At 41.7% G+C, this 27958-nt stretch overlaps 1 protein-coding gene across 1 annotated transcript in view; it reads right to left on the bottom strand.

Moving 5' to 3' along the window:
• The window catches only part of SORCS3 (sortilin related VPS10 domain containing receptor 3), a 311885-nt gene that overhangs the window by 133322 nt on the left and 150605 nt on the right, over positions 1-27958 (bottom strand). Inside the window, exon 4 of the mRNA XM_049810209.1 lies at positions 7456-7614. Coding sequence (XP_049666166.1) covers positions 7456-7614 — 159 coding nt within the window. The remainder of the gene's footprint in view (positions 1-7455; positions 7615-27958) is intronic.

Raw genomic sequence — 27958 nt, 5'->3', positions numbered from 1 at the left:
GAGAGGACAAGAGGCAAGGGGTATACAGTTGCACCAGGAGAGATTTCACCTTGGTATAAGACAGACATTTTTTTACAGTGAGAACAATCAAGCAGTGGAACCTCCCCCTCAGGGACATAGCGAAGTTCCCCTTACTGGAGACTTTCAAGACATGACCAGACAGGGTGCTAGATAATCATATCTAGGCTCCCTTTCCCCCAAAAGTTTGGACCAGATGATCTTTCGAGATCCCTTCCAACCTGGGCCGTTCTATGAGTCTATGAAAACGGCTCACCACAAAGAATCCAAGACAAAGATGGATGACTGCCTAGAATAAGGTACCTACATTTTGAGAACATGAACCCAGCCTTGCCCTCCTCTCAGCTAGTCCCACTGGATTTCTTTGGCAGCACCCTACCCAACTGGACACTGCCAAAAAACCAATAAAATCCCACCCTGCCTAACTGCCCTGTGTACTGGGAGCCTGGGCCCAAATTCCAGGGGAGAGTTTTGCCTGGCAGCAGAGGGGCACTGCCTTCGGGGCTGTGGCTCTGTGTGTCTAAGCTATTAAAAAAAAAAAACTTTCCCACATAGTCCTACTGTTATCTGTGATTCTTTTTGATAAAGTCAGCAGTGTCTAGTCAAGATAGTCAGGTCTCTGACAGGCACCACATTCAATTATCAGTTCATAACTTGCCACATCTCCAATGCTGAAGGAATCTCCCCACTCAGACCTGATACTGTCTGCCAGGTGCAATTTGGTGATACAGCACAATGTTATCTTGCAAATTTTATTTATCACTTCATTTGAAGAGCTATTAAGACACCCACTTTCTTTTGTTTGCTTCCTGTAGAAGATTAAGGCCTATGGAGGGAGAAGCCACTGATTGCCAAACTTCTTGTTTATCCAATGTTCTCAAATTCATAATAGTGTAGCTGGGAAATTTAAATTGGTCTGTTATTGAATTATTCAGTCTCTCACCTATTCCCAGTGGGTTCACAATCACAGTTCGGCCTGTAAGGAACAGGTGGAACTGTATCTGTTTGCATGGGTTTTTTTCTCTTAACAATGGTGATTTGAAATATTTTAAATGTCTCTCTCCCTATTTCCCTAATATTCTCTCTTTTTTTTTTTTAATTACCTTTTAAACAAATATTCATGCAAGAGTTGTGCATGTTGCTCTGAAAAAAGTTTCAATGTCATTCTGAGAGAAATTCTGTGGAGCTGTAAACACCCCTCCATGTCCACCTCCAGACTGATCCATTCCCCAGAGGGGTATTGGGGTGTGGGAAGTTGAACTTACTAAGAATTAGTTGGTTACTTGGATAAACAAGACAAATTATGAGGCACTTGAAATATTGGTATCAGAAATTGTCCTGGTTTTGGTTGGGATAGAGTTACTTTTCTTTCTAGTAGCTGGTATAGTGTTATGTCTTGGATTCAGTATGAGAAGAACATTGATAACACACTGATGTTTTCAGTTGTTGCCAAGTAATGTTTAGACTAAGGATTTTTCAGCTTCTCATCCCCACCCAGCAAGAAGGCTGGAGTGGCACAAGAAGTGGGGAGGGAACACAGCTGGGACAGCTGACCCAAAGTGGCCAACGGGGTATTATTCCATACCATGTGACATCATGCCCAGTATATAAACTGGGGGGAGCTGGCATGGGGGAATCGCTGCTCGGGAACTAACTGGGCACTCGTCAGCAAGCGGTGAGCAATTGCATTGTGCATCACTTGTTTTATATATTCCAACGCTTCTATTATTATTGTCATTTTATTATTGTTATTACTATCATTATTTTTTTCTTCCTTTCTGTTCTATTAAACTATTCTTATTTCAACCTACGAGTTTTACCTGTTTTCTTCCAATTCTCTCCCCCATCCCACTGGGTGCGGGGGGAGTGAGTGAGCAGCTGCATGGTGCTTAGTTGCTGGCTGGGGTTAAACCATGACCGAAATGCAAGATCAATTCAAGATCTTCATCCCCAGCCACTATGAATGGCAGCAATGAAAACTATACCTCATGTGGATGCTGGTAGACTGTGAGCTTTCACAGCACTTCATAAAGCAGTTTCCAATACTTTCCAGCAAAGAGTATCACACCTTTTTCATATATTCCTCTTCCCATCAGAATTTGATACAAGGGTCATTTAAAACAGCTTCCTATATATTTTCTGCAAAAAACTGTGAAAACTGGAGGATGAAGCCCCATTTTCCCTTTGTATTAGCTCATATATCCAAGTGCCAATATGGACACTACTAGTGAGACCCAGCCTGACTTGCAGCAAAATTGGCTATAACACTTACATAGTGTCCACCTTCTGTCAAATGCCACAGGGGGCCATTAACAGAACCAACACGTGCACACATCAGATTGCACTATTTTATCAATAAAGTAGACACACACAAAGCTACTGGGAAGGGATCCAAGATTTTCAACTCACAAGATGCAATTAACCTCCCAGGGCCTGGTAATTGTACAATGCCACACGGCTGCTCAGGGGGGAGTAGTACACCCATCCATGCTTGCTTAAAGCCCTGCAAAAATTCCTCCTGTCTATGTTTTACATGTTGTGAGAAGACATTAGGGTCTACGAACTTGCTACATGTTCATGCCCACACAAACAGATTTCTTGGCTCAGCCATACTGCGTTTAGCTGGTAATACAAGAGAGTTAGCAAGGCAGAGGAGAGTCATAATTGGCTACGAATATTAAGAACAGGAACGATACGCCATGTCAACTCATACTGAGGAAATATCCTCAATAACTCTTTCAAGAGAAAACAAATGGTGGTGGCTGTGATTTGTCCTGAAATGAAAAAAGTAGCCAGCAGCCACACAGCAAAACATCTTTCAGAAAGCCTGCTGAGCTCCATCCCTCTCACTGAATCTTCTCCCTTGCTCCTAGGAATAGCTCCAAGCAGGAAAAAGAGGGACAATACCTATGTGAGAGTGGTAATAAGAGATTTAGGGACTGAACTGATGCCGTATTCAATTATTTCAGTTGATGGAAGAGAATGTTGTCAGAAAGCCTTTGGCTTTCTCAGCTGTAAAGTCATATTTCAAGGAGAAGTTCTGTGGAGAAGAGAATGGCTCCTTCTTTGAGAAGGGGAAGGTCATTTGTGGACATAAGATTGCTGTGAGGCTTGGGCTTTAAACTAGGATCATGTGAGACTGGTAGCAAAAGTCCGCAGGTAGGTATAAAACCAGATCCATGCAAGGGATAAACTGGTGGAGTGGGTTTATTCAGCAGCAAGGCTATAGGAGGCGCAGTGAGAAGAACAGTAAGAGTATCTGCAGAGCATCCTGCAATGCCTGAACATCAAGACTGAGAGTAAGACAGAGCCAGCAGGAAAAGCTGGAAGCATAAACTTGTGATGAAAATTACACATAATAGTGGCATAACAGTGCCTGGCTGAGAAAATTCACTAGAATATTACCGCAGGAAGGCATCACTTGCTCAGGAAAGAGAGGACAAGCCTTGCATATCACAGATACATACACTCGGTCTGAGGTCTCATAGCATTCTCCTAAGTAAGCTAAAAGACTGGAGGAAGTTACTATTAGCTGGGTAAAAAACTAACTGGGATACCATATTCTGAAAACAGTTATCACTTGGCCACTGTCAAACTGCAGGGGATATGTAAAGACCGTGGTTCCTCAAGGGTGTCACAGAGTTCTACTTTGTTCCATTTATTCACTACTGTCTTAGAATAGTGAATACATCTTCTACGTTTGGAACAGTGAATACACCTTCTAAAACCCCAACTTGGAAGGGACAATAATTCTGTTAGAGGACAAAATTTAAAATTGTTGGTGTTTTTCAGTTGGTTGGTTTTTTAATCAACTGGATAAATAGCCTAATACTGTTGTCAAATGTGTAGAAGTTGGCTAAAAAGAAGGACGGATGCTTAGGATAAAACAATGATTAAAAAAGAGGCTTGAATCACAGCCATGGAACTATAGGTCAGAAGACCTCAGAGGAAAAATTTCTAACAGTAAGATCCAAAATATTGACTATTTTTATTTCACACAAAAACTTTAATATCGTTTTCTATTGTTATACACAAAACAATTTTAAAATCTTTTCATCTAGGCAGTGACCAAATCAATTATTTGTAGAGCACTAGCTGTTGATATTTCATTTTACTGTGTGTAACGACATACTCGGCAAAATGTTTTTTCAGAGTCATCATTCTCTATAATTTCCAAGTTGACCACAGCTTGCCTACAACACCATATTATTATTTTTAATTGAAAGAAAATTACTAAAATAAATATTAATCTGAAAGCTATTTTTTAATCTAAGAATTGAAATTAAATTTGCTAACTTGTTTACACATTCACAGTTATGAGAGGGTGGATTAGATCTTCCCTTAATAGTTCCTACTGCTGGGAGTCAAATTGTATGTATTTGATTTGTTTTCAGAGTTATTTGTATTTTTAAATCGGCCTCTAAAGTAGTCATTACAAATACACTGTAAAGGTCAAACACATTTTAAGGCTTAAAGAGGTGGAAGATAATGGTCTCCCACCATAGGAGTGGCTGCACCACTGAACATACAGCAAGCCACTGACTTTCATCAGCACCTTCCTTGTCACAGTATCTGTGGATGAACATTATCTGCAGGTTACAGACTAATGATAAGCTTTCTATTTTATTTCCCTTTCATGCCTTTAAATCAAAAGTGTTTCAGAGCAGTTGTATCCCAAAAGCCTGGATACATGAAGTGAGGAAGCAAGCACTATTTGATCCAGCACCACCTATTTTGTGCCAGGCTACTTTATGCTGCCTGACAGGAAAATGGGCACAAAACCAAAGGACAGAGGAGTACCAGAAGGACCAGGCTGCAGTTGGAGAATTAGCCCCTGACAACAGCTTGGCATCCCTTTGGATAGCCTTCCCACAACTGCAGAGCACTACTGCAGACTCTCCAGCCGCTTATTTTAGGGGCTCTTGAGATCTGTCTTCTGGTCAGCAGCAGAGAGATCAAATGATCATCGCCATAGGCATGATCCTGTGATCACAGCTAGGAGAGAGGGCATGGCATAGCAGCGCGGGAAGGTGCGAGATCCAGATCTGGCTTCTAGAGAAAAAGGGAGGAGAACAACCAGAGCAGTCTTATGAAGATGCACAAGACCTGATGAAGCTCCTTAAGGATTTATGATTTTCAGCCTAGAAGACACTTTCTTCTTGTCATTGGCCTAACCCCCATCTTACAGGAGGTCATGGCTGACCTCTGGTTTGCACTCAGCTGCGGCAGTACTCCTGTTTCCAGACAGGCAGGAATGTATTAAACCGGCCTCTAAGAAGATTTCATCTGGGGACTTCACATAGCACTGCTGTCACAGTCTATAGCACTGCCTTTGCGCCCTAACAGCACTGCCCGTTATCTCAGTATCAACTGTAACTGCAGTGAAGCTGCATGATCCTGAGCCAGAATGACAATTCTTCTACTGCTCTTATTAAGCCAAGATGTGACCAAGCAAAATCTATACCTGGGTTATGTTAAGCAAACGCTTCAACTGGGAAAAGTGCTGCCTCCATGGTTCCACTCAAAGATCAACTTGCAACCAGCACTTGAGGCCATCCTTCTGAAGACTGAAGAAAACCATCATGTGTGGCCTTGAATGCAAAGGCAGACATAAAGCCAAAGCCTGAACTTTGCATTGCTCCATTTCCATTTGACCAACAAGCTGCAGAGCACGTCACCTCTTACGCTGTGGACAAATTTTTTCAGTTCCTGGGATAAAATGCAAGCAGCCTCAGGGTGTTTCTAACCCACAGTTCATTCTCCTTGGCTCTCTTCTGAGCCGAAGAGAACAGCTGAGGAAGGCACACAGATGCATTAGTTTGAAGGAGCAAAAGCAAAAATCCTCCTGAGCCACTATTGCTGTATTGGATAAGGGGAGCATAATTACAACTCACAGTTAAGTGCGTGTGCATACTTTGTATTTTGAATTCTCCCTCCAGTGGCTAACATGTCATAAAAAGACTACAAAGCACTGGAAACAGAAGTACAGTGTTTCAACCCAAGAGAAGATGCTCCGCACTCACTACAGCTGGATCTCTCTGCAAACACGTACTCAGCATATCGTATCTGGCTTCTAACATCCATGAGCACCTCATCAGATGTCTGTTTCTTTCAGGACTGTCTTTATACCATTTAAAATCTTTACCTCCAGTTTAAAAGTGGCATCAAACCATTCTGTGACATCAAATAAATAGACTGGTCTTTCTAGCGTACTTCAAAATCCGTGTTACACTGAACATCTGTGAGCACAAAACTATTTGACATTTGACTAACTCCTTCATACAGTACGGACTTGATACTATGAAAGGAGTGTATTTACAATAGCTTTGTGCTTGCAAATGTCACTCAAGCATCATCAGTAGTATTGCAGCAAACCACCTGGTGCCTGCCATAGCATTCTGTTAATAAGTGGATGGAAAGGTTGCATCAGGAAGTATATCGGTAGTAGATTATTTGATTATACTGTCAGTAACTACTTGCACTAGCCTTTGAAAGGAAATTCTGTCAAATACAAGAGGCACAATATTTGGGGTGTATTGTCTTTATAGCTGAGATGTGAGACTCACTAGTTTAGAAAACTTCAAAAATAACTGTAGGAATTGAAAACCCCACCCGGAACACATACACTTGACAGATTAATGCGAAAAACTTAAAGTGGCTATTCAGCATGTTTTTACTTTTCAGAGTCTATGGATGACAGAAACGGAAGAAAGGAAAGATAAAAGCTTGGCAAGTTTTAAGCTTTCTAAAATTTGTAACTTGATCACCTGGTCAGTGTCTCAGATTTGGGCTGTAGTGGGGAATGCTGTTCCAGAACTGAAGCACACACTCCAGAGCCACAACATTTTACAAGTCACATTGCACCTGCATTGCTCAGCATCTTTCAAGACAGATGAGTGCTATTAAGAACAGGCTTGGTAAGGACAAAGTAACAGACTTAGGAGTTGTCTCACTATCAGAAGGCACTGCAAAGTGACTTAAAAAGAGGCACAGAGGAGTTTGTCATCTGTTGCTGCTCACTGATTTCCAGATAACCGAGTTCAGTTTGCAAGCAGAAGGAGCATCCCCTCACATGCAACAGCCAGCTGTAACAGACCAACTCAGCCTGAGTGCTTGATCCTCAAAGACAGCTCAGCAATCACCAAGGCCTACAAATCAATAGATTTTTAGAACAGCTCCATAAGTCATGTCAAATCTCAGATTCTCTTCATCTGTCGTGCCATCACCACTACTAAAGTTTCCGTACCCATCATGATCACTGCATAACTCCACTCCCTTTAGCAAGCTTGCTGTGGAGTCACTGAGAGGGTTTTGAGCACATTTAAAACTGCAAGGTGAGAGCAGCAAAGCACACCATAATTTCTTCAACATCTCTGGAACTGTTGTAACTCTGGTTTAGAACTCAAGACTCATTGAAATATGAAATCAATTGCTCACCTTTTGATCCAGACTGTAGGCCAAGATCCACTCTTCCTGCTTGGGGTGGAAGAGCAAGCTCTGGATATAGAAGTTCAGACGGTACTTCTGGTAGGTAGCCCCTTCATCAGAGCTGATGAGGATGCTACTCTCAATTTCTGGATCACTAAGAAGCATGATCTAAATAGAAAAATGAAGGGAAAAGAATGTTAATGGAAAAGTGAAACTGAACTTCATTTAAAAGTGAGGTCATACAGCACTGATTCCTATTAGAGGTATTCAGAACATTGCTCAAGAGTGTAAACAGCCCATAGGATTTCCCAAATAGGGTTTTTTTTGTGTGTTTCACTTCCATTTTATTTAGTGATTGATTCATAAATTCAGTCAGTGATTCCTTTTTTTCATTTTATTTTTATCCAGATAAATTCAGAAAGCCCAGCAAGAATGAAAAATGCTCTATTGATATCAAAGCTGATTTTTGTTGGGTATAGCAACTTCAGACAGCCACACCAGGCCTTCCTCATGCCTTTCCAGTCTACCACCCCTCTTCCCAAATGTGGAATACTCTCTCCAAAAGTACACAACAGGGCACTCCTGAGATTTAAGGCTCATTCTTTGGTAGCTTGCAGAGCTACGAATGAGAGCATCACCTCAGTGGAAACAGAGAGTGCCTACCTGGATCAGCTGCTGGCATCTGAAAATAGTCTATGTGTGTGTGCGCAAACACTGATACACGATCTCATATATCATGCTTCCAATTTATACAGTAAGAGATTTTCATTCACTCAGTGAACACATAATTTTCCCCAAGCACGGGAAAGTGTATGACCTCAATTTGTACAGGGAGGAAAACACTTCTGAGCCTCTAATTTTAATTAGAAAATTATTACCAATATTTTAAAATGGGTTGATTCCACATTATCAGATGGCATGCTCTACATAAATGTTATCAAGAAAAATGTTGTGGAAACATTAACACCATCTTATTAACATCTGGAGAAAATGACATCACATTAAAGCAAATGCCAGCACCATAAAATAAAGGCAAACAGTGGGAAATAAATTAGAGCTGTGCTAAACACAGCAGGTTATCGATACACTAGCTGAAACAAATATAGAAACTGCCTTTCAGCAGGAAAACAGATCCAGGAACTGCCTTTTTTAGCTAGATGCAGAATGATCAGCTAGCTGAGATCCACTGCAGTTTCGTTACACTCGCTTGTCCACGTTAACTTTTCTTATCAAACTTCACAGAGCTCCAACTTCAAGACTACGATAGGGAAAGACATTAATTTTGACAGCAAAAATCAGTTACAAGGAATGGTAAGACCCTTGGTATGTTAGACCTCAATCAAGCAAAAGATTTCAGCTCTTGTTTAATCTTAAGCACCTCATTAACTCCATGAAGTCACCAAGGGAAAGTGAATATAATGTAAATGGTTTCTGAACCTTTCCATTAAGAAATTAAAAGGGCCTTTAAAACTAGAACTGAACATTGTCCCAGGGTGAAACCACCTGTAGGAATCCAGCTTAAGCTCAGAGCTCCTTCAACATCCCTCACATATACTGCTTACCAGCCTCATAAAGCAATCTCCACCTGTTCCCACAGAAAGCCACACCACAAGTTCTGAAAAAGTGCATTTGCACTGTGCTCTGGTACACAGCATGGGAAAGGAGAAACCTCCCCACAGGCAGCTGACTCCCTGGGAATTAGTCCTGAGAATAGCTCCCGATGGCCTGTACCTAGAAGGAAGCTTTGGTACATTTCTCCTTTCTAATCAGATCAAAATACGTATTTCATTTTGCTCCAAACAAGAAAGGTTTCCCCACTATTTCAAGATATTTCTTCTGTCACTGGTGACCTAGACTTCAAAAACATTTTGTCCACCAAGTATACACCCCTGTTCATCTAAAACATATCACCTGCACCAGACAGAGAACTGTAACATAGTTCAGTAAAAATCGCTTGCTTCTCTGGAATGGAAGAAGGTCATAAGATTGCCAATATAACAAGATATTCCAGAGAGATCTTGCATTTAAAAGGAAGGATACTTCAGGAATAAAAAGATTTTCCACCTGATGTGACAGAAGATTACAAAGTTAATAACGCTAGCAGTTGCATACATCTGATGTGGTACACATGCAAAACATCCACTCTGCCCTTTCACACACAGCCTGCAACACTTCAGTGAATAGTTCAAGAAATGGGTCAGATGAGACAGAAAAGGAGATGTTTCCACCAGATGGTTCACAAAGCCAGGCAATTTGTTCCTCTGGAAGCGTAACAGTGGTTGCAAGATCAAATAATAAAACCATGAAGCTAGGAAAATTAAGAGCCAGAGGGAAAGCTGGAAGAGTCTAACAACAGCCATAACTTCTTCTAAGTGCCATCACATTAGCCGCCCGCCGCCCTTCACCCAGTTCTGATATCAACTCCCCATTTCTTCAAATGGAGAAAAGAACACATCCAGCATCTCTGTTGTCATCCATCCTCGCAGGCAAGACTGATTCCACACAAAGCAGGATGGAAGAAACAGGATGCTCAGCCAGAGTGAAAAACAAAAAGCCACCACCTAGTCATGCAGCCAGGACTGGTCCACAGCTTTGTTACGTGGCAAGCAGAAAAAGAAGAGTGGGAGACTGTGGGCTTTATTTTTGGGGGTTTTGTTTGTCTTTTTTTCTGCTGGAAGCTATGGGGGAAGGGGACAACTTTTGGCAGGGGAAATAGCAGGACATCTGTCAAAGGCCTGAAACCGCCACTTCTCATTATGGGGCCAGGGCGAAGGATTCACCCCAGTAGTGATTTAGATTAATTGCTTTTCATTAAGAGCCAATAAACAAACTCCAGTCACAATGAGCATTTCTGCCAGCACCCTGTGTTGCCATTTATAATTGCCATAAGGAATAGCAAAGGAGCACCAGAGAGTTGTCAAATGTAATTTATAGGTTTTTAAGATCTAATCATTTTCTATAATATTAAATTAAGTGGCAGCCTTTATTAAAAAGGAAATTACATTTCACCTTGCTACATTCTAGAATATATACACACACACACATCTATAGAAAAAATATTATTTTCAGTTGCTGTCTTCTCTAGTTTAAGTGAAGACGGGAAGGGGAGATAGGATTGATTAATTCTAAGGGTAAGTCCTTGAAAATATACTTCAGATGAGGTGGCTTATACTACACATCTTTTCCTCTAGAGGCTATAGCCTGCCCTCCAAAATTCAGTGGACAATGAATGGCAAGCACCTGACAAAACAAATCGGGCTGAAAAATCAGAGTGAACTTCAGGTAGCTCCTTAGGAGACGAATGCAGAAGAGAGCTGTCTGGTACTTGGTGCATCTCCTTTAAAGCAGGAGCTTTGGGGGCAATGATGACACATGCAGAGCTGCTCTGAATGAGCTCCAGTTCAGCACAACACCAGACACCAGCTGTGGAAGCACATAGAAGGGAGATACTCAGAGAGGCCACCTTGCAAGCACAACATAAACTATGATGTATGGACTGAGATCTTCGGCACGTGACCAGGAAACACGTCCAGCTCTGAATACTTCAAGGGGATTTATCCCAGGAAATAAGAAGCACAGGCTGCAAGCAGAAAGAACAAGGAGAGGAGGTGTCGTACCTATACCTGCCAGGAAAAGAACAAGGAGGGGAGGTGTCGTACCTATACCTGCCAGGAAAAGAACAAGGAGGGGAGGTGTCGTACCTATACCTGCCAGGAAAAGAACAAGGAGGGGAGGTGTCATACCTATACGCCATGATGTATTTGGTACACAACCCATAGAAGTAGCTAAGAGTCACTCACATTTGTTGGCAAGCATGTAGGACCCTTAAAGGAGCTCTGAACAAATGCAGAAGTGAGAAGGAAGGAAAGTGACACCATATCACAGCACAAATCCACTAAAACGGCATGCCCTCTGATGGGGTTAATATAATAAAAACTAAGGCAGGATTTGTAACTAAGAATCTGAGTTCCTGCTACCCTGATTAAAATTCCACGTGTCACTGGATTAATGCAAACACCCTCCTCAGTATTGGTTTCACATAGGCTACGTGCAGGTGGATGAGTCAAGATGGTGACACACTCCTCTTCCTCTGCTCCCAGTTAGCCAGGCACAAAGCTGACTGTGATCTGGAATATTGAACCACACCAGTAATGAGCTAGCACACTTTTCACACGCACAACACTACAACATGCCCAGACTCTACTGACTTGGAGCTACAGGTAGCCTGAGCTCCTCCCATCTGCCTGAATCTGTCTCCTGCAGTTACGCCAAAGACTCGCCTACAGCTTGGCACTCAGTTCTTCTCTCAGTATCCTTCACGGCTCTGCCCTCACATTAGCAGGCCTGCTTGGCACATCACCACTGTCCTTCCACTTCTGCACCCAAGCCACAAGAACAACCCCACACTCCCCTGCCCCCATCATATTACCTGTAATCATAGCATCAGATTCAAAAGCTTTATCGCCGCTCTTGCTCCCTGGTTCTGTGTTATCCCAACACAACAGAGATCTGGTTTGTACACAGCTGAATCTTTTAATAAACTATCTCTGGACAAAAAATGAAACAACATGCCACATAAAAGGCATTTTTATTCATATTAGTTTTCATTGAATCCTTTTCTTTTTCTCAACCAGCGTACATTTTCACCGTAAATTACCAAAGCGCATCTCTTTAAATCAGCATGGAGAAGTTTTATAGGTACAATATCTGTAGCAGTAGTACCACTGAGCTGCATTAGCAGGAAGCATCCCAGTAAATGAATAAAGAAGACAGGTTCAAAATAAATGTCTTTTGTTCCCAGAAATAAGTAGATAGCATTAAAGCATTGTGTACTGCCTTCTGATTTTCCTCTTCATTTTAACATGCTTTTCATAAGCAGTTTTTTTCAGAGGTCCCAGTCACATTCTCATTCACCTATATAAAGTGCTATTCTAACAAGAAATAACCAAAACAGTTAAAAAAATAAAAAATAAAAATCCACCTACAAACAACCCAAGCCTCCATATCTACAAAAGAAACCCAGCTCCTTAGCAAAGTATTAGCAATTTGCTCTGTAGCACTGAATTGTCCTTTTCGCAATTGAAAAGGCAGTTCTGCCACAAACACTGCTGCAAAAACAGAAACTTAAGGTTTCATGTTTACAGCTCCATAGTGATCTCCATATTGTATCTGCTCAGCTTACACATGAAAAGGCTTTGGGGTTTTTTTGTCCTCCTCCCACTAGACCCTCAACTCAGAAGCACTTTAAGTCCCTCCTAAAAAAACTTTAGGTCCTTCCTAAATCCAGGCTACATCTACATCAGCAACAAGAAAAAAACATAAATCTGATTTTAAAAAGAAAGAAGGGTTTTGGGGTTGTTGGTTTTTTTTGCTTTCCCATTTTGATTTAAAACATTTAAAGGATTGTATTGTCCCACAAGACCTCTGGAGCTAAGCCTACTTCCCAACAAAGTTCTGTATTAGCTTTGAGTTTAAAAAGCCAAAAAGTTTCAAAAATTTATGCTTTCCTCCTTTTGAAACTGAAAAACCAAAATCAAATGACATTTAAAGGCTTAAAGATACACAAATAATTTTCTTCCTTGAAAACATCAGTTCATCACAAGTATGTTCAATATGAATAGTTTGGAAATCTTTTATTGGAAAAGTAATTTTTTTACTGCTGAAGCATTTTAGATTAAATGTTTGACCATCTGAAATTTCTCACTCGCAAATATTTGGTTATTCATTCCCTTCCCATTCTTCCTCTCTCCTACATCATTACTGCAATCTACTTGCCCTGCAGGGTAAAGGATGCACTTGGACATATAGAATCATAGAATCATTTAGGTTGGAAAAGACCTTCAAGATCATCGAGTCCAACCATCAACCATGCCCTCTAAACCATGTCCTGAAGTACCCCATCCACTCGCTTTCTGAATACCTCCAGCGATGGTGACTCAACCGCTTCCCTGGGCAGGCCATTCCAATGTTTGACAACCCTCTCAGTAAAGAAATTTTTCCTAATATCTAACCTAAATCTCCCCTGGTGCAACTTGAGGCCATTTCCTCTCGTCCTATCTCCAGCACCCACCTCACTACAACCCCCTTCAGGCAGTTGTAGAGAGCGACAAGGTCTCCCCTCAGCCTCTTTTTATCCAGACTAAACAGCCCCAGCTCCCTCAGCCGCTCCTCATAAGACTTGTGCTCCAGGCCCCTCACCAACTCGGTTGCCCTCCTCTGAACATGCTCCAGCACCTCAATGTCTTTCTTGTAGTGAGGGGCCCATATATAAACAACCTTATCCTCTTAGAAAACAACTACACAGTATACCCCAAGCCCTTCTATGCCAATCCCATGGAGGAGAGATGTAACTCACTGCAAAGAAATCTCACCCTTTTTTCCATCTTTCCTCGCCACATGTCAGTTCAATTAAAAAACTTCAGTTTAACCAAATCAGCCCAAAGCCTTCTGAGAGAAAAATGTACCGGTGTCACAAGTAACTGTCTACTTATCAGCAAAAGTAACACCCATATGAATCAGCATTAAGCTAAAAATATCTTTGCATGATTTGTACTAGTTTAGAAAGCACACCTTAACTTTACACAGACTTTTACAGAAGAGGTTCAGAAATGGCTAGATACCTGCTCACTGCCCTGTAGATACACTAACTCCTGCAATAATTAGCAGAAAAGCCAACCTCTACTTTTCAGTCACCAAGACCAGAATATTAGTCAGACAGAAAAAAAGGGAGATGGCAGTGCTAAAAATCTGCTCTAGAGATAAATCCTATTTATTTATACACAAGTAAAGCAATCCACCCCATTACTTAGCAATCAGCAGCTGTGACAAGAGGGATATCTGCTCTCTGGGAAGCCAAACAAGACAGCCATGAAGAAGGTAAGAGCTTCCACACAATTACTAACTTTGTGTCCCAAAAGGAAAACACTCATTGCAATCCTTTATGTTATAGAGTAGCCCAGATTGACTCCTTCTTGCTTCACATGGCTCAAAAACTTCCTTAATGTTAAGGATAACCCATGGGCATCAGTCAAGCAGTAAAGGTGCACTGAGCTTTCATGAGAGATAAATTGTCTGGACCTACCCCGTTTCAACTTCTTGTAACTTCACTTCTTATTGCCCAAAATTTAACATTAATAACAGATTTAATTAATGAATATAGCACCAGATCACCATCTCTCAGAACCATAATGCTGTAATCTTAAAGGATGAAGTGCACCGCACTCACTTTATAAGGGTTTATGAAGCATGTGTTATAAAAGTACCTCAACCATAAGGCTTTTATACCTTGGCACTCACTTCAATACAATCCCATAAAATCCAAGCAATCTTTAAGTGTTAAAGGTGACTTTCACTACTGTATTTATTATTGGATAATGAAAAATGAGTCAGACACCCATAGAAACTGAGCAATGAAACAGAGCTTCCCGAGACTTTTGCATTGGGTCTGCATTATATGAACCGTGACCAAAGAACCAAATAGCTCTCTCAAGACCTTTCAGGCACTTCATGCTAACCTCTCTTCAGAACTTCCTTTCCATCAGGACTTCTCTGTAATTACAAACCAACCTCTACTCTGCAGAATCCCATTGCTTGTCACTGAACTTTCCAGATGTCAACAGCTGTTTCTGTAAGTATCCAACTCCTGTGAAGGATCTCCTCCATAGACTCCTCCAGCTGTGCTGAAGACTGCAGCTCTCTACTCCAGTAAGTTGGTTTGAGAAGACAGCATAGATCTCTGACACGAACACCCCATCTGTGGGTTCCCCATCTTTCCAGCATCGAGAGAGAACGATCAGAGCACATCATGCTGTTCAGGTTACATGCCAGTCCTATGTCTTTGTAGTACATTTTGTCTTTTGTACAGGGTACATGAAAGAAGAGGACCATTACAAGGGAGACAGTAATAAGCTGTAAAATGAAAACTTTTTTTTTTTTTTTTTTTTTTCCTGACCTAAACCAGCAGGGTCTTCTGGTGATACTGCAACAGAGTATCAACAGCCCTGCAAAAGAGGACATCACTGGGCTGCTTGTTCATTTTTATGAATATCAAATCCTCTTCTGAAATGCAATTTGTAATTATTCTGCTGTCCCCTTGTTATATATATTTAGACAGCCCATCTTCAAAATTGAGACCAAGTTTCATCATAAGTTTTGTAAGTTGTACCACAACAATTTTCTGCATAGATATCAAGACCATTTCATCAGTCAGAAATGATGCAAGCATAAATCTGCTGTCCAAACACCACACACACCCCCCACCAGGATCAAGCCCCTCAGCAGAATCCTGGTACTGTCAGAAATAAAACTAAGAGTTTTAGCTACAGTCAACCCAATGTGTGCCTTGTCTCAACAGAACTTGGAACCGGTAGTTCTAGGGAGCAGAAGTCTGGCCTCTGAGGATGAATAACCTACACACATGAGATACTAGTATTACACTCAGACACTAAACATGCAATTGGAATATATAGTCCCAGCATGTGCTACATATAGTTGGCTCAGTCAGGGAAGAGTACACATTTACAATTACAGCATCTCACTAATTCTTTCACTTGCCTCTTGGAAAGACTAAAAAGGATGGAGATGCCAGAAAGACTCTGGGGAGACTCTGAGATAGAGAAGTTTGGTGGCAAAAGAATGATTATTTATCATACTGCTGTCTGAAAATCCATAGGAGAGATACCTTACTTGATTAACTCTGAGAAAAGATATTAGTTAAAGCACATCAAACGAGGACCAGCACTACCTTGCCTTCTCTAAAGAGATGCACATCAGCCCACCATGCTTGTTTACAGTGAATAACCCTGGTTAATCTTTCTGACCTCTATTGTTTCTCATATCCAATTATATCCAGATTACAATTACAATTTATTGTTCAGATTTGTACAAAATTAAAACAGGCTCTTGGCACTGCAGCCATACCTGCCATAAATTGCCATACCAAAACAAAACACTTCACAGAATTTCAAGCTCACACACCTCATCCCCTATGGAGAGAGCGCTTCATTTAATTACCACCTCCAGCAGCTGCGCAAGAGCATAGATGCACCTTGCAGGATGCCCTGAGGATCAGGAGCAAATCAAGGCTAAACTGGATACAGAGCAAGAGCCCCTCAAGGAAAACCACTCTGCAATCCTCCTTGGCAGGTGGGAAATGAAAAAAGATATCATGGTTGTAAGGCTTAGGCAAAATCAGAGCTGGGAAATGAACTCAGATAGTCTAAGGCTGCTGCCCTAACCTGCCCGCAATGCCAAATCCCAGGCTGGATCCCATTTGCATGCACAGGAGTGGAATAAGCCATCGTGCTAGACCCAACAAAGCAGAACATCTCATCTTTGTTTTACTGCTAAGCAGGTCAGAACAACATGTCTCCCCACTTTCTCTTGTCTTTTTGGCACTGGACACATGTACTTTTCACTTTTAATTACAAGGCACAGCAAGCATTTGCTTGTTAAATTTCAGGTGCCAGTGGGGATGGAAGCCATCCAAAAAGCATGTGTTTGACCTGGCAAAGAGTGACTGATTGGCAACAGCCACATGCTTGGTTGTAAAACCTTTTCATTGTCACAGCAAGGCAGAGTTTACCCAAGGTTACTCCATCCCATTATACTCTTGTTACAGCTGCACATTCTCCAGCTCCCCACAGATCATCAGAGCAAAGTCTTCTGCCACAGTAATCCCACCTTCCTGAGGCCACTTCAATGCTGCGTGCTGTTCAGCTATTTTGCCAAAGGCTTTTCCGTATCACAGCATGTTCATGCATAGTTCCCCTCTACAAACTGCCAAATGGGTTACAAGCATCACCACTTATGGGTGGTTTGGTATACAGCCAGCTTGACCAGCACTTCTATGACAGGACCTGGACCAGAAGTAGAAGGAACCCTGGCTGATGACCTTATGCAACACCCATTGCTTCCACAGGAAAAATACAGCAAATCAGCAGAAGAGAAACATAAAGCTTCTTATCTATACTGTGCTTTGCTCTGGAGTCTAGTATTTCTGCACAGCATAGTTCTGCATGGTGCCTTTTTACTCTTCTTGATTCCACATAGAAAATCTCTAACAGTTGCAACATCTGACCCATTGGTTTGTGGTCACCAGCTTTTTCTAGTGGCACAGAACAGCTTTGATCCCAAACTGTGTGCACAGAAAGAGAAAAGCAGCATTCACTGTTATAATTGTATGTTATTTGAGTAAATGCATGGTTGTGCTATTGTCCATAGAACTACAAAGTAATTTTCACCATTATAGTAACTTACCATGTAAGCAGAAATAGTTACAGAAAATAATGTTATCAGTAAGGAGAGGCTGTGTGCACCACAGCTGCTGGAACTGAGAACACCATTTATATAAAAACACTCCTCTGATTATAGGTCTCACTTGGGAGAACACTATACATGTGGGAATAAGTTTACTCACAGTAGTTGCCCCATTACAGAAAACAAAGAGATGTGCATGGATAGTTACTCATGGGGTAAACTTTTGCAGCCCGTATACAGCAGTCTATTTCATTTGAGGACAGTAAAGTGTTTCAGGACTCTTTAGAAAAATAAAAATTGTATTATGTATCTCCCTTGAGGCCATTAAACCTGAATACAATTTTAAATGCATCATTGCTTTTCCTCTGCTTACACACTTTATTTTTCTGCTTTTTAGTCAGATTGTAAAGAGAACATAGACAACAGTCAGCTTTATCAATGTTCACATCCAGATGCTAACGATCTATCTCAATTTACTTACCTAGCATCTATTACTCACATCCCTCACTGTCCCTAACGTACCTCTCTTCCTAACGTCCCCCATACTGGAGGAAGCCAAAGAGGTAGGAGAAGTTCTATCCATTTTCTGGATGGAAAGCTGAGGGCCCCAAAAATTAAAGGTTAAATTTACAAAACATGATGGCATTGCAGTGCTCTGCACAGTAGCACTCAGCTCTAAGTTATCTGCTGTCGTTGCAGCTTCCACACGCTAACTCAGGTGCCAGAGATCCTAATATATAGGAAAGTTCAGGACCTAGGAACAGGATTCACAACTACCAGCTCACCGGCTTTGACATTTTCCATTACATTTGCAAAATTAGCTCCCGATGATACAGTCCTTGCAGGTTTATGGTAGAAGCCTTGTCTTCAATTACACACCAAGAAGGTGACTGACTGCCCCAGTAACTGTGAACCACAGCCGCCATGTCCTATTCCAAATGGTCACTGATATCTCACAGCCTTGGCAACATCACATAATTTCCTTTCCATATCCTTCCATGCACATACATAAGCCCTGGTCACCACAGTGTCCTGAAGAACTAGTGTAAAAGGAAAAGGAACTGGAAGAGGGAACAAAGGTTTCATCTATAGCACAACCCTGACACTTTGGTTTAGGAATCAATTGGCAAAAGTCAGAAAATTGCCGAGCTGATTCCATCTTTCCACCCATTCCCAAGTCCTGCGCATTATGTTCATTGCCTCCACTCCCTTGCCACTCGGTCTCTGAACACAGCTCCTTCATAAATTTTGTTGCTTTCTTGCAGTCATTTTTAAGGATCATGTTGGCCTGCCATGGAATGGCTCCAAGGACGGCAAAATACATCAGATAAGCTTTTTTTTCAGAAAAGGACAACCTAATTTGTTCCAACAGAGAACTAAAATATTGTGGAGTCCACTGCAAAAGGCAGCACCAATCTTTCTTCAGACAGAGACATAAGGACTAGGCTAAGTGTTGATTCCCCAGAATCATAAGAAAACTACAGCCTGAGTTTCCTCTAACTGTATCTGTGCACCACTTAGAAAATCCCTATCATTACTTTCAGAGTCCAGCAACGTCTGCCTGCATACAATGAAAACAGGTATTTTAGGATAGATAGGGTCAAGAGTAACGAACTCTGACTAGTGCAAAAAGAAGCCTCAAGCACTCTGAGATGTGCTGAAATGTTTCTCTAAGATCTAGCCCAGCCAAGCTCCATGTTGAAGAAAAACTGCTCTTCACACAGCCATGCAAGGGCTTTCAGAATTCACAGCAGTGCTTGGGATAAAGCATTTTACACAGAATTGATCACATCAGAGCTGAAATTAGAGTTACTACATTTACACTATGAGGCAGATGTGCATATATGGCAGAAACTGAGACAGTGGCCAGCATGTACCCTGCAGATTCTGCTAATCTGTTCTGTTAAAAATGAGAATTCGCTTAATGAGTAATGTTGAATTTCTCTATTCTTCACTTTGGAAAAGAATGAAGTAAAAGGACATTTTGCCACAGATCAGTGAGTTTGGGTGTTGGGGTTGGTGAGGGGAGGATTTTCCTCAAAGAAAAATAACCATGTCCTGGTGAACCAGCTCTTATCACTAAAGATCAAGGTCAGAACATTATGCAGTCTTCAAAAGGACCCATCTGCCCCTTTTCCAAGAGCTGCTCTCCACCCATTCTATTATTTTTCCTCCTTTTTAATAACAGGACATGCTGACTCGTTATTATTGATTGATTATCCTGCTGTCTGTGAAGCACTATTCCCCTCCTCGTTAATTCAAAACTACCTCATTTTTCATACTTCATAAATTAATATGTTATTGGAGCTGCAGCAGTAAAGGAGACGGCCATGTTTTATAGAGAGGTAGGGAGGGTGGAGAAAGGAAATCAGTCTCATAAACCTGCCCTACATCAGGATCTGCAGCTGCGTCCACCCTGCTGACACAAGTGTTAAGTACAGCCCCTTACAAGGTGATGCATCCTGACAGTCCCTCTTTGTCCCTGTAACAGAGGCAGGGCACTCCGAAAGCTCACACAGGTCTGCTCTGCCCACTTCATAAAAGCAATAGCCATGCTTAGTGACAAAACCGCAGCTTTATTTTGGTGGATATTGTAACTTCTGGTCTGTCCTTTAACACTCGCTGGCTAAATTAGAGCAAAGTACCTCTTTATTAAATACTGACAGCCAACTCTGGGAAGTCCACATCTAAATGTGGATGTGACCTTTCTGGTTTTACCCCATCTCTTCTCTTTACGACCTCGTACCATCTGTAAGGCTCTGTGGGGCCCTCACTCTAGCAATACAAGGCGAAGCAGGCAGAGAGAGCAACAGGAGAGGTGGACCAACTTCTAGGAAGCCAGACAAGGCAGCCCTGGCATAGATGTGCACTAGTATCCTGCCAAGCTGAGCCTTACGTGATAACTGGCCTTTTTCTTCAAAGTCCAATAAAAACAAAGCTGACATATTGGCTTGGGTTTCTCCCATCTTTCCCCCTTGCCATCTGACTCTCCAGCCACTCCAGTAGACAATGAAGTGCAGTGATACCCTCCTCAACCAATCTTAGATCTTTTTTAGGATGATGGGAATTTTATGTTTAAAGTGGTAGATACCTACATTTACCACGACAAACAGTGCCAAACAAACACTGCTCGCCCACTTGGTTCTTGCACACAAAGCAACCTTAGGGAAGTATGCATGGTAAATAAGTCAAGTCCAGAGGGTCTGAATTCTGATTTGCCTTCTCCTAAAATCTGTGCCTGCTTTCATTCAAGTGGCCAATTTTTTCCCAAAGCCCCAGGCAGTATTTAAGCAGGGATTTCAGGATCACAGTTCCTGTCCTTGGTGGATAAATGACATAGCAGTTTCCTGACTGCTCTTTTCTTATTTTACTTACACATCTTGTGTCTACATGCTTACTTTTATCAACCAGACTTGCAGTACCTGTGAAGACTAAAATGACATTTATTTAACAAAACATTTTTCATAAAGCCAACTTAACCCTTATTTTATTCCCTATCTTTATTAATTAAATCCTGCATTAGGTTTCCATTCACTTTCAATACTTACCTCAGCACCAACCAAATGTGTATTAAATTAGTTCAAAAATCTATGAAATATGCAAGTGAAAGCTCTTGGAATGCATAAGTACAAAGACATGAAATGCAGATGCATAAAGGCACACACAGGCAACCCTAATTCTGGAATTTCATAATACAAGAACATTTTTTTCTTCATGAACACTTAAACAATGGCTTTCAATGTAGTACCTTTAAGATAGATATAAACAGAAACAGATACCCATCTCTCTTCTAACCCTCTCCCCTCCACCCCCATTAAATAATGCCATATGTGAGCATTTTGTTAATTATCTCAATTGTGTTTGTTTTTAGAAACAGCTGATGAGCAGTGGGTGAGGTTCACCGGTGTTTGGGGTTTCTTCTTTGGTTTTTTTTAATGCAACTGCTTTTTCAGAGAATTAACTGAAAAAGCCCCAAGAATCTCCAGTTTTCATGTTCATGCATACCGAGGGACAGCCTTCCCTGGATGGAGTACAACGATCAGATTGTCACTGTTTAAGGGGAAAGTTTCCGCTGAGGATCTCTCATAAGCTTGGGTCCCAATTCTGTGCTGTCTGTGCTGACAAATGGCCACATCCCAGACAACAGATGCTATACAACCTCCATTTATCTCTATGATTTATGTAAGTCAGAAGTAGTAAAATTAAAATCTGCAAATGAACAGATAGTAGTTTATTCATTAAGTACAGGAGCCTACTGGTCAGGTCAGGTCCCAGTGGGGCATCTGACATGCCAAGCCCCACAGCCCCAGGCTACAGCAGGGCACAGTAATCTCTCACAGGAGCCCCTTGATTACAAAGGTCCACAAGGAGGCACAATCCCCAAATATAGTAATAAAAATTATTACTATTATAAATATTAAAAAAACAACCACCAAACTTATTTGGGCATACTGAAAAAGACCCTATATTTTAAGAGTATTCTAATAACACTCATATTTTTCCTTTACATCTGATCATCTTCCATTCATTGATCTTGAACTATGTTTAAAGCACTAATAAACTAAGTCATCCAGCATCAGGAAACTATATTTCTTACATAGGAAAGGTCAGAGAAACCTACAGAGAAAACGTGATTTTTCTGAATTCAAAAGAGACAGTAAAAATCCCTCTAAAAGAAGAAACTCCTAAAGTCCTCTTCTTTATGACACATCTGTAACTCAAGAGATCTCTTTCATGCAGTTTCAGGTCATGGTTATGCAAATATTTACAAAAATTTCTCTCTTTTCTCAGGTGACAAATTCAAGCTGAATTAATCGGACAAGTAGAGAGAATCTCATGCACAACGGCTCACAACACTGCACCTTGTAGATAAAACACATCATGTCACATATCCTCTGACTCTGCCACGGATGTTGTGGGTGATCTTGAGGAAATCATCTTTGCTTCATCAGTAAGTGAAGAAAAATATTACTTCTTCATCCCCACCTTTATTCCCTTACTTAAATTGTCAGTTCTGAAGACTGACAGTGACTGACCCTGAAGTGTATTTACAAGACAGAATACACTGCCATGTTAACCAGACCACAGTCACATTTGTACAACCCAGTGGTATAACCAGAGCAGACAAACCTGAGCTCAGCTAATCCAGATGCTGTGGTTTAGAGCTACAGCCTTTCCTGTAGAGCAGTAGGCAGGTTCTGCTCACATAGGCTCTGGACTGAGTGGCACGGGTTTTGGAGTGCTGGGAAGCACAGGAACATCATAGAGAGCTCAACAGGTCCAGAGAAGGAGTGCACGAAGAAATGATTACAACTGCATTTGCAGCTCAGGTAGTTTAGGCCCTGGTTATTGCAGCTGCAAAACCAAGAGCTATTTAGTAACTGTATTTCATCGGGCTGAAGGAGAAGATTAGGGATAAAAGACAGCAGAAACAACTAGTTCTATCACTCCTGGCCTGTGGCTCTAACTCAGCTCCTTTGCCTTTGTGTTATAAACACATTCTCTGAGATCACACCAGCAAGTGCCAGTTTGCAGCACATGCTGTTTATCACAGCATCAGCATAATAAAGAAAAAGGGTCAAAAGAAACCTTCCATCTGCCAAATGGCTTTAGGATACTCCAGAGCTCAGTTCCTCACCGATAGCTTGGGATGCAATTTTAGGAAAAAGCAGCAGATGACTAATAGAAGCTCTGGCAAAGGACGGCAGCTCAGTTCAGGCTGGGTTAGCAAGCATCAGGTGCATGCTGGAACCTCTGCCTCATCAGCCTACCACACATTTGATGAGTAAGAAGAAAACAAAATGCTGTGGTATTCCCTTTGGGATCAAGTGGACTAAGAAATAAAGGCAAAACCAAACTCAGTTTGGACCACAGCTCTGTCCTGAGGCTCCGATCACAGCTGAGGAGCTCCCTTTGGAGACACACGAGGCCAGGCCCAGGTTTGCTCTCAGTTACTCTCCAAGCGAGCAAGAAGAAATAAAAAGGAAGTCAAAGCGACTTGCACTCATTTAGGATCTCCAGCTCCTGTAAAAGGAGATGTCACTCTCAATGTGCTAGCTAGTTTCCAGTCGGGTAGATGCATTCCTCTGCAAGTTCAATATTATAGTCACAATTAACTTCTTCCTTCATTAACCTGAACTGCAACGCAGCATTGCTCTCTGCCAGCTCATAAACAGTTGCCACGCTTCATCCCCGAGAAGCTGCACAGAAACAAACAAATCTAATTAGATTTAGATTTCAGAGCTTCTGACTCTCCAAATGCCTCTAAACATTTCTCATTCTGATGGGCCAAGTTCAGAGGCATAACTAGGTACAAGAGGTGCCACGTGCCTTCGGCTTTTATAGCTTCAGTGACTTGGACTGCCCCTCCATTTTGACTCTATGACAACTGGGAAACTAGTCTGCAAAACCATTTTCTCAAAGCTCTTTAACTGAGCACCATAACTTTATTTCTGCTTTATGCTGTTTGCAACTACTGTTCAAATCCCTTCACTAGAAGGTCTATCTATAAATAAAATATCTAATGCTTCGGTTCTGGTATAAGGGAAAAATGCAGGGAAATGCTTATTTCAATCACAGCACTCAGGTGATATTTCTGTACAGAGAGTAAGCATAAAAGACTACAGACCTTTTAATTCTTCAAGTTATCACCTACAACAACGATGGTAACAGAGCAGAAGAAAAGCTAAAGACGACTGCATCGAATTGAATTGCAAAGCAAATTCATGAAGGAAGGTATTTCTAAGACATCAGAAATGGCACCCCAGATCTTAAACGCAATCAGGACCTCCCGTTTATCCACACCTCTTCCGAGCAATACCATATACAGGCAAGTGCTTTTTTTGTTTTGATTTTGTCAGAGTTATCATTCTCTTCCTTTTTCCTCTCTTCTTTTTCTTTTAAATGCTTTTTAACTCCATTCTCTCAACCTCCACAGGAATCCCAAGGGTAGAGATAAAAGTTTCATACTGAAAACTGGGATTTCAGCTAAACAACAACTTCACCAAGAATATTCACTCTTCACAGAACATTTCATGGAAAAAGTAATACATGAAACCTATGGTTCAACAGCAATTCCTTGAGTTTCAAAATGACACCTTAGTGCCGGAATAGAGCGGTACTTCAGATATATGGGACTTCCATTCTCATCTTTCTGCACCTTTGGAAGGACTTTGCATCCTTCTGTGAGCCATCAATTCTAAAATGAATCCAGTTATTCACAACCAAGAAGAAAGCAAATGTTCTCAGGACAGGGGATCTTACCCAGAAGGGGATCTTACCCAGAAGACCAACCCCTGCTAGAAAATAGGGACTTGCAGCACTTCAGGTGCAAAAAGTGCCATTTTGGAGTGCAGGCAGTTAAAGTCAAAGAATCACAGGCTTAATTTTTTCATGGAAATTATCCAATTTTCTAACAGAAAGTTTTCAACAACCAAAAAGAAAAAAAAAACAAAAAAAAAGGGATAGAAAGAAAATGGGAATTTAAAAAGTCAAGAGAAATGTTCTTATTAAAATAGAAGAGACTTTCCCTGAGTCCTTTGGAAGAAATAAACAATTCTAATTCCCAGACTGCTGTGAAAATCTGCCTCTAGTAAAATGTAACTAACACCCAAAATAAAGGACAGCAGGGAACTGAGTTCTTTGCCCAGCAGAGAGTAAGCAGCCTTTTATCATATCCCTAAAGACAGACAAGAGGCTATAGGGTAGAAAAGCCAAAGCTACGCATTTTGCAAGTCTCAGCTGTTCAGAGCACTCAACCATCTGCCCTTAAATCCCATTCATCTGTAAGGAAAGGGTGCTGCTAAACAAATAGGAAAGTTTCTCTTTTCTGAAGTTCAGAAAACAGAATTATCAGGCTTGTTGCAATCTATGTGTTAACCAGGCAAAGCAGATGCTTCTCATGGGGTCTCTCAGGCAAATAACCAGGTGGGCAGATGCACTGAAGGGGAAGATGTGCCCTGGAATATACTTTGCCTATTAGAGCATCTTCAGGGTGGTAGAGGTGTCAAAACTGCTGGCACTTGGCTTCTCACTAGGGCTCAAAACAGTAAATCTTCAGAAAGCCATCGCCCCCAGGACTTCAGAGTTGTCTAACTGCTAGGTCTAACGATCACCTGGAATTTTGTAGTATTAACGAGAACTCAATGCAGATTTTCCTGATCCAAATACAAGTCCCTAGTGTGCAAGTGAAAGAAGAAACAGCCCAAGCATCTGCAGGAGAGCAGATACAAGTCTGGCAGTTTCAGCTCCCAGCAGCAGAGGCTGTAAGCACAGCTGCAAAGTGTTGTGAAACCCTGAGCTTGTTAGTTCTTGGGAGAAGGGAATTAGCAGTACAACTGCTCCACGGGAAGATGAAGTAGTCCTGGCTGACAGCAGGAAGCATTTCAGCTTCAGTGCAGCCAGCAGCTATGGATTCGCAATGGGCTGCAGCCTGCTTGATGGTTTCCTTATGTCGGCATGCCAGGGTGGTCTCATTTCAAATGATGGGTGCGCTCAGATCCCCAAGCTGGCCCTGATCACTGCAATGATACTTGAGAGGCAAGAGGAATCATACCTGGGAAGAAGTATTCTCGGCAACTTCCTCTGGTATATGCATGTTGTTATGATGATTTAATTATAACTGCAAACCTCAAATTACACAATGGCAAAGCGTGTTTTCCAAATACCTGCTTGTGGTTTCTGGGAAATGGACACCCCCGTCTCAGCTCCAAAACCAGCCATCAGCAGGCTGGGTCAGCAGCCGGGGGCAGGAGCTCTGGGACCCAGCCCTGCCTCTGCCCAGCACCACGTGGGGACACAGCCAAAGCCACCTCAGCTCAGTCTTGGCTAAGCAGCTCTGTGCCTCGGTTAACTCTGTGCGTGCGGAGGATTGGTATCTCCCAATGGCAACACGTAAAACCAAGGAACGCCCGTAGACTAAATCTGGCCCCTAAGTGCCAAACACCAGCACAGCCAAGAGGTGCCCAGGGAGACCTGAGGCTGTCCTGGATTTATCACCATGATAACCATAGAGATTGTGTTTCTTCACCTCCTCCCTTCTCAGCTGCATCTTTCCTCTTCAGGCACAAAGACATGATCTCCCCATGGTGATTCTGCCCACTGATAAACACTAGTGACGGATGTGTTTCACTGAGGAGCAAAGGGCAGGACTGAAGGACCAGCTGCTTCCAGGCTGCTCCAGCATTTTCCAGTCTGCTGTCTCAGGAAAGACATTTCAATACTCGGCAGGACACCAAATACAGACAGGGGTAGTATTCAACACCCTGCTGGGACTCTCCAGTTAGGGGTGGGAGAGACACACAGGACCACCTTAGAAGGAAGCCTAAAGAGAACACGAAATGAATAAAATTGACTAAATATATAACCCAAACTGAAACAAGAGTTTTTAGCTTAAAAGAGGAAGGCCAACAATACATGAGCTAACTGGGGACTTGCTTTTGCCATCAATGTTACATAGCAGATGGTCAGACATTAACTTTGTTGGAACCAGAATAAAACCCAAAGATAATGAAATACTTTGAGGCCTGAAGAGCGATTAGGTCATCAAGTCTGACCTCCATGTGTAGCACGTGTTCCAGAATGTCACGAAACGATTCCTACATTAAGCTCAATTTTTCTTCCAGAAAGGAATCCACTTTGAAAGAAAAGGGTGTTGCAATGCCATAATTCAGGAGGGTAAGACATGCATGAGGTGTGGCTTTCTTGGCACCAAGAGAGAAGGGGAATGGCACAGGCTCCTAGACCATGGGTTGTATCTATGCCTCACCCAGCTGCTCAGCCTCTGCATTTCAACTCCAGACTCATGTGATTCCCCCATATTGCCATAAGCGGAGATGTTGGTATTGAGAAATCAGTGTCCCACCATGACCTGGCAGCAATGAGCAAAGAAATACACCAGAAGCAGCCAAAAAACTTAAAATATTCCCACCAAAAAAATTCAAAAAACAAATCAGAAACAAAAAGCTTTTCTTTTAAAAGAAGAAAGAAAAAATCCAGCGTTTAAATCCTCTTGCCTCATAATTGAGCCTAGGGTTATGCCACAATTCAGGTAAATGATGTTTATATAACTGGCATTTGGCTGAATGCATAATTCCTATTTAACAGCTGAAGAGAGGCATTTTAGGTCTTCAAAGAAATCTGACAGGTAATTCCCACTGTAGTTCTGCAGGGTAGCTGAGAGGTAATTATCCTTCTCACTAGTAAATCAATTAGGAATGAATGTATGGAAAGCTTTTCTCCTCCTCCGAGTAACTGC

The sequence above is a fragment of the Accipiter gentilis genome, chromosome 9 (assembly GCF_929443795.1).
Source record: "Accipiter gentilis chromosome 9, bAccGen1.1, whole genome shotgun sequence".
Classification (NCBI taxonomy): Eukaryota; Metazoa; Chordata; class Aves; order Accipitriformes; family Accipitridae; genus Astur; species Astur gentilis.
This window is presented reverse-complemented; position numbering and strand designations above follow the sequence as displayed.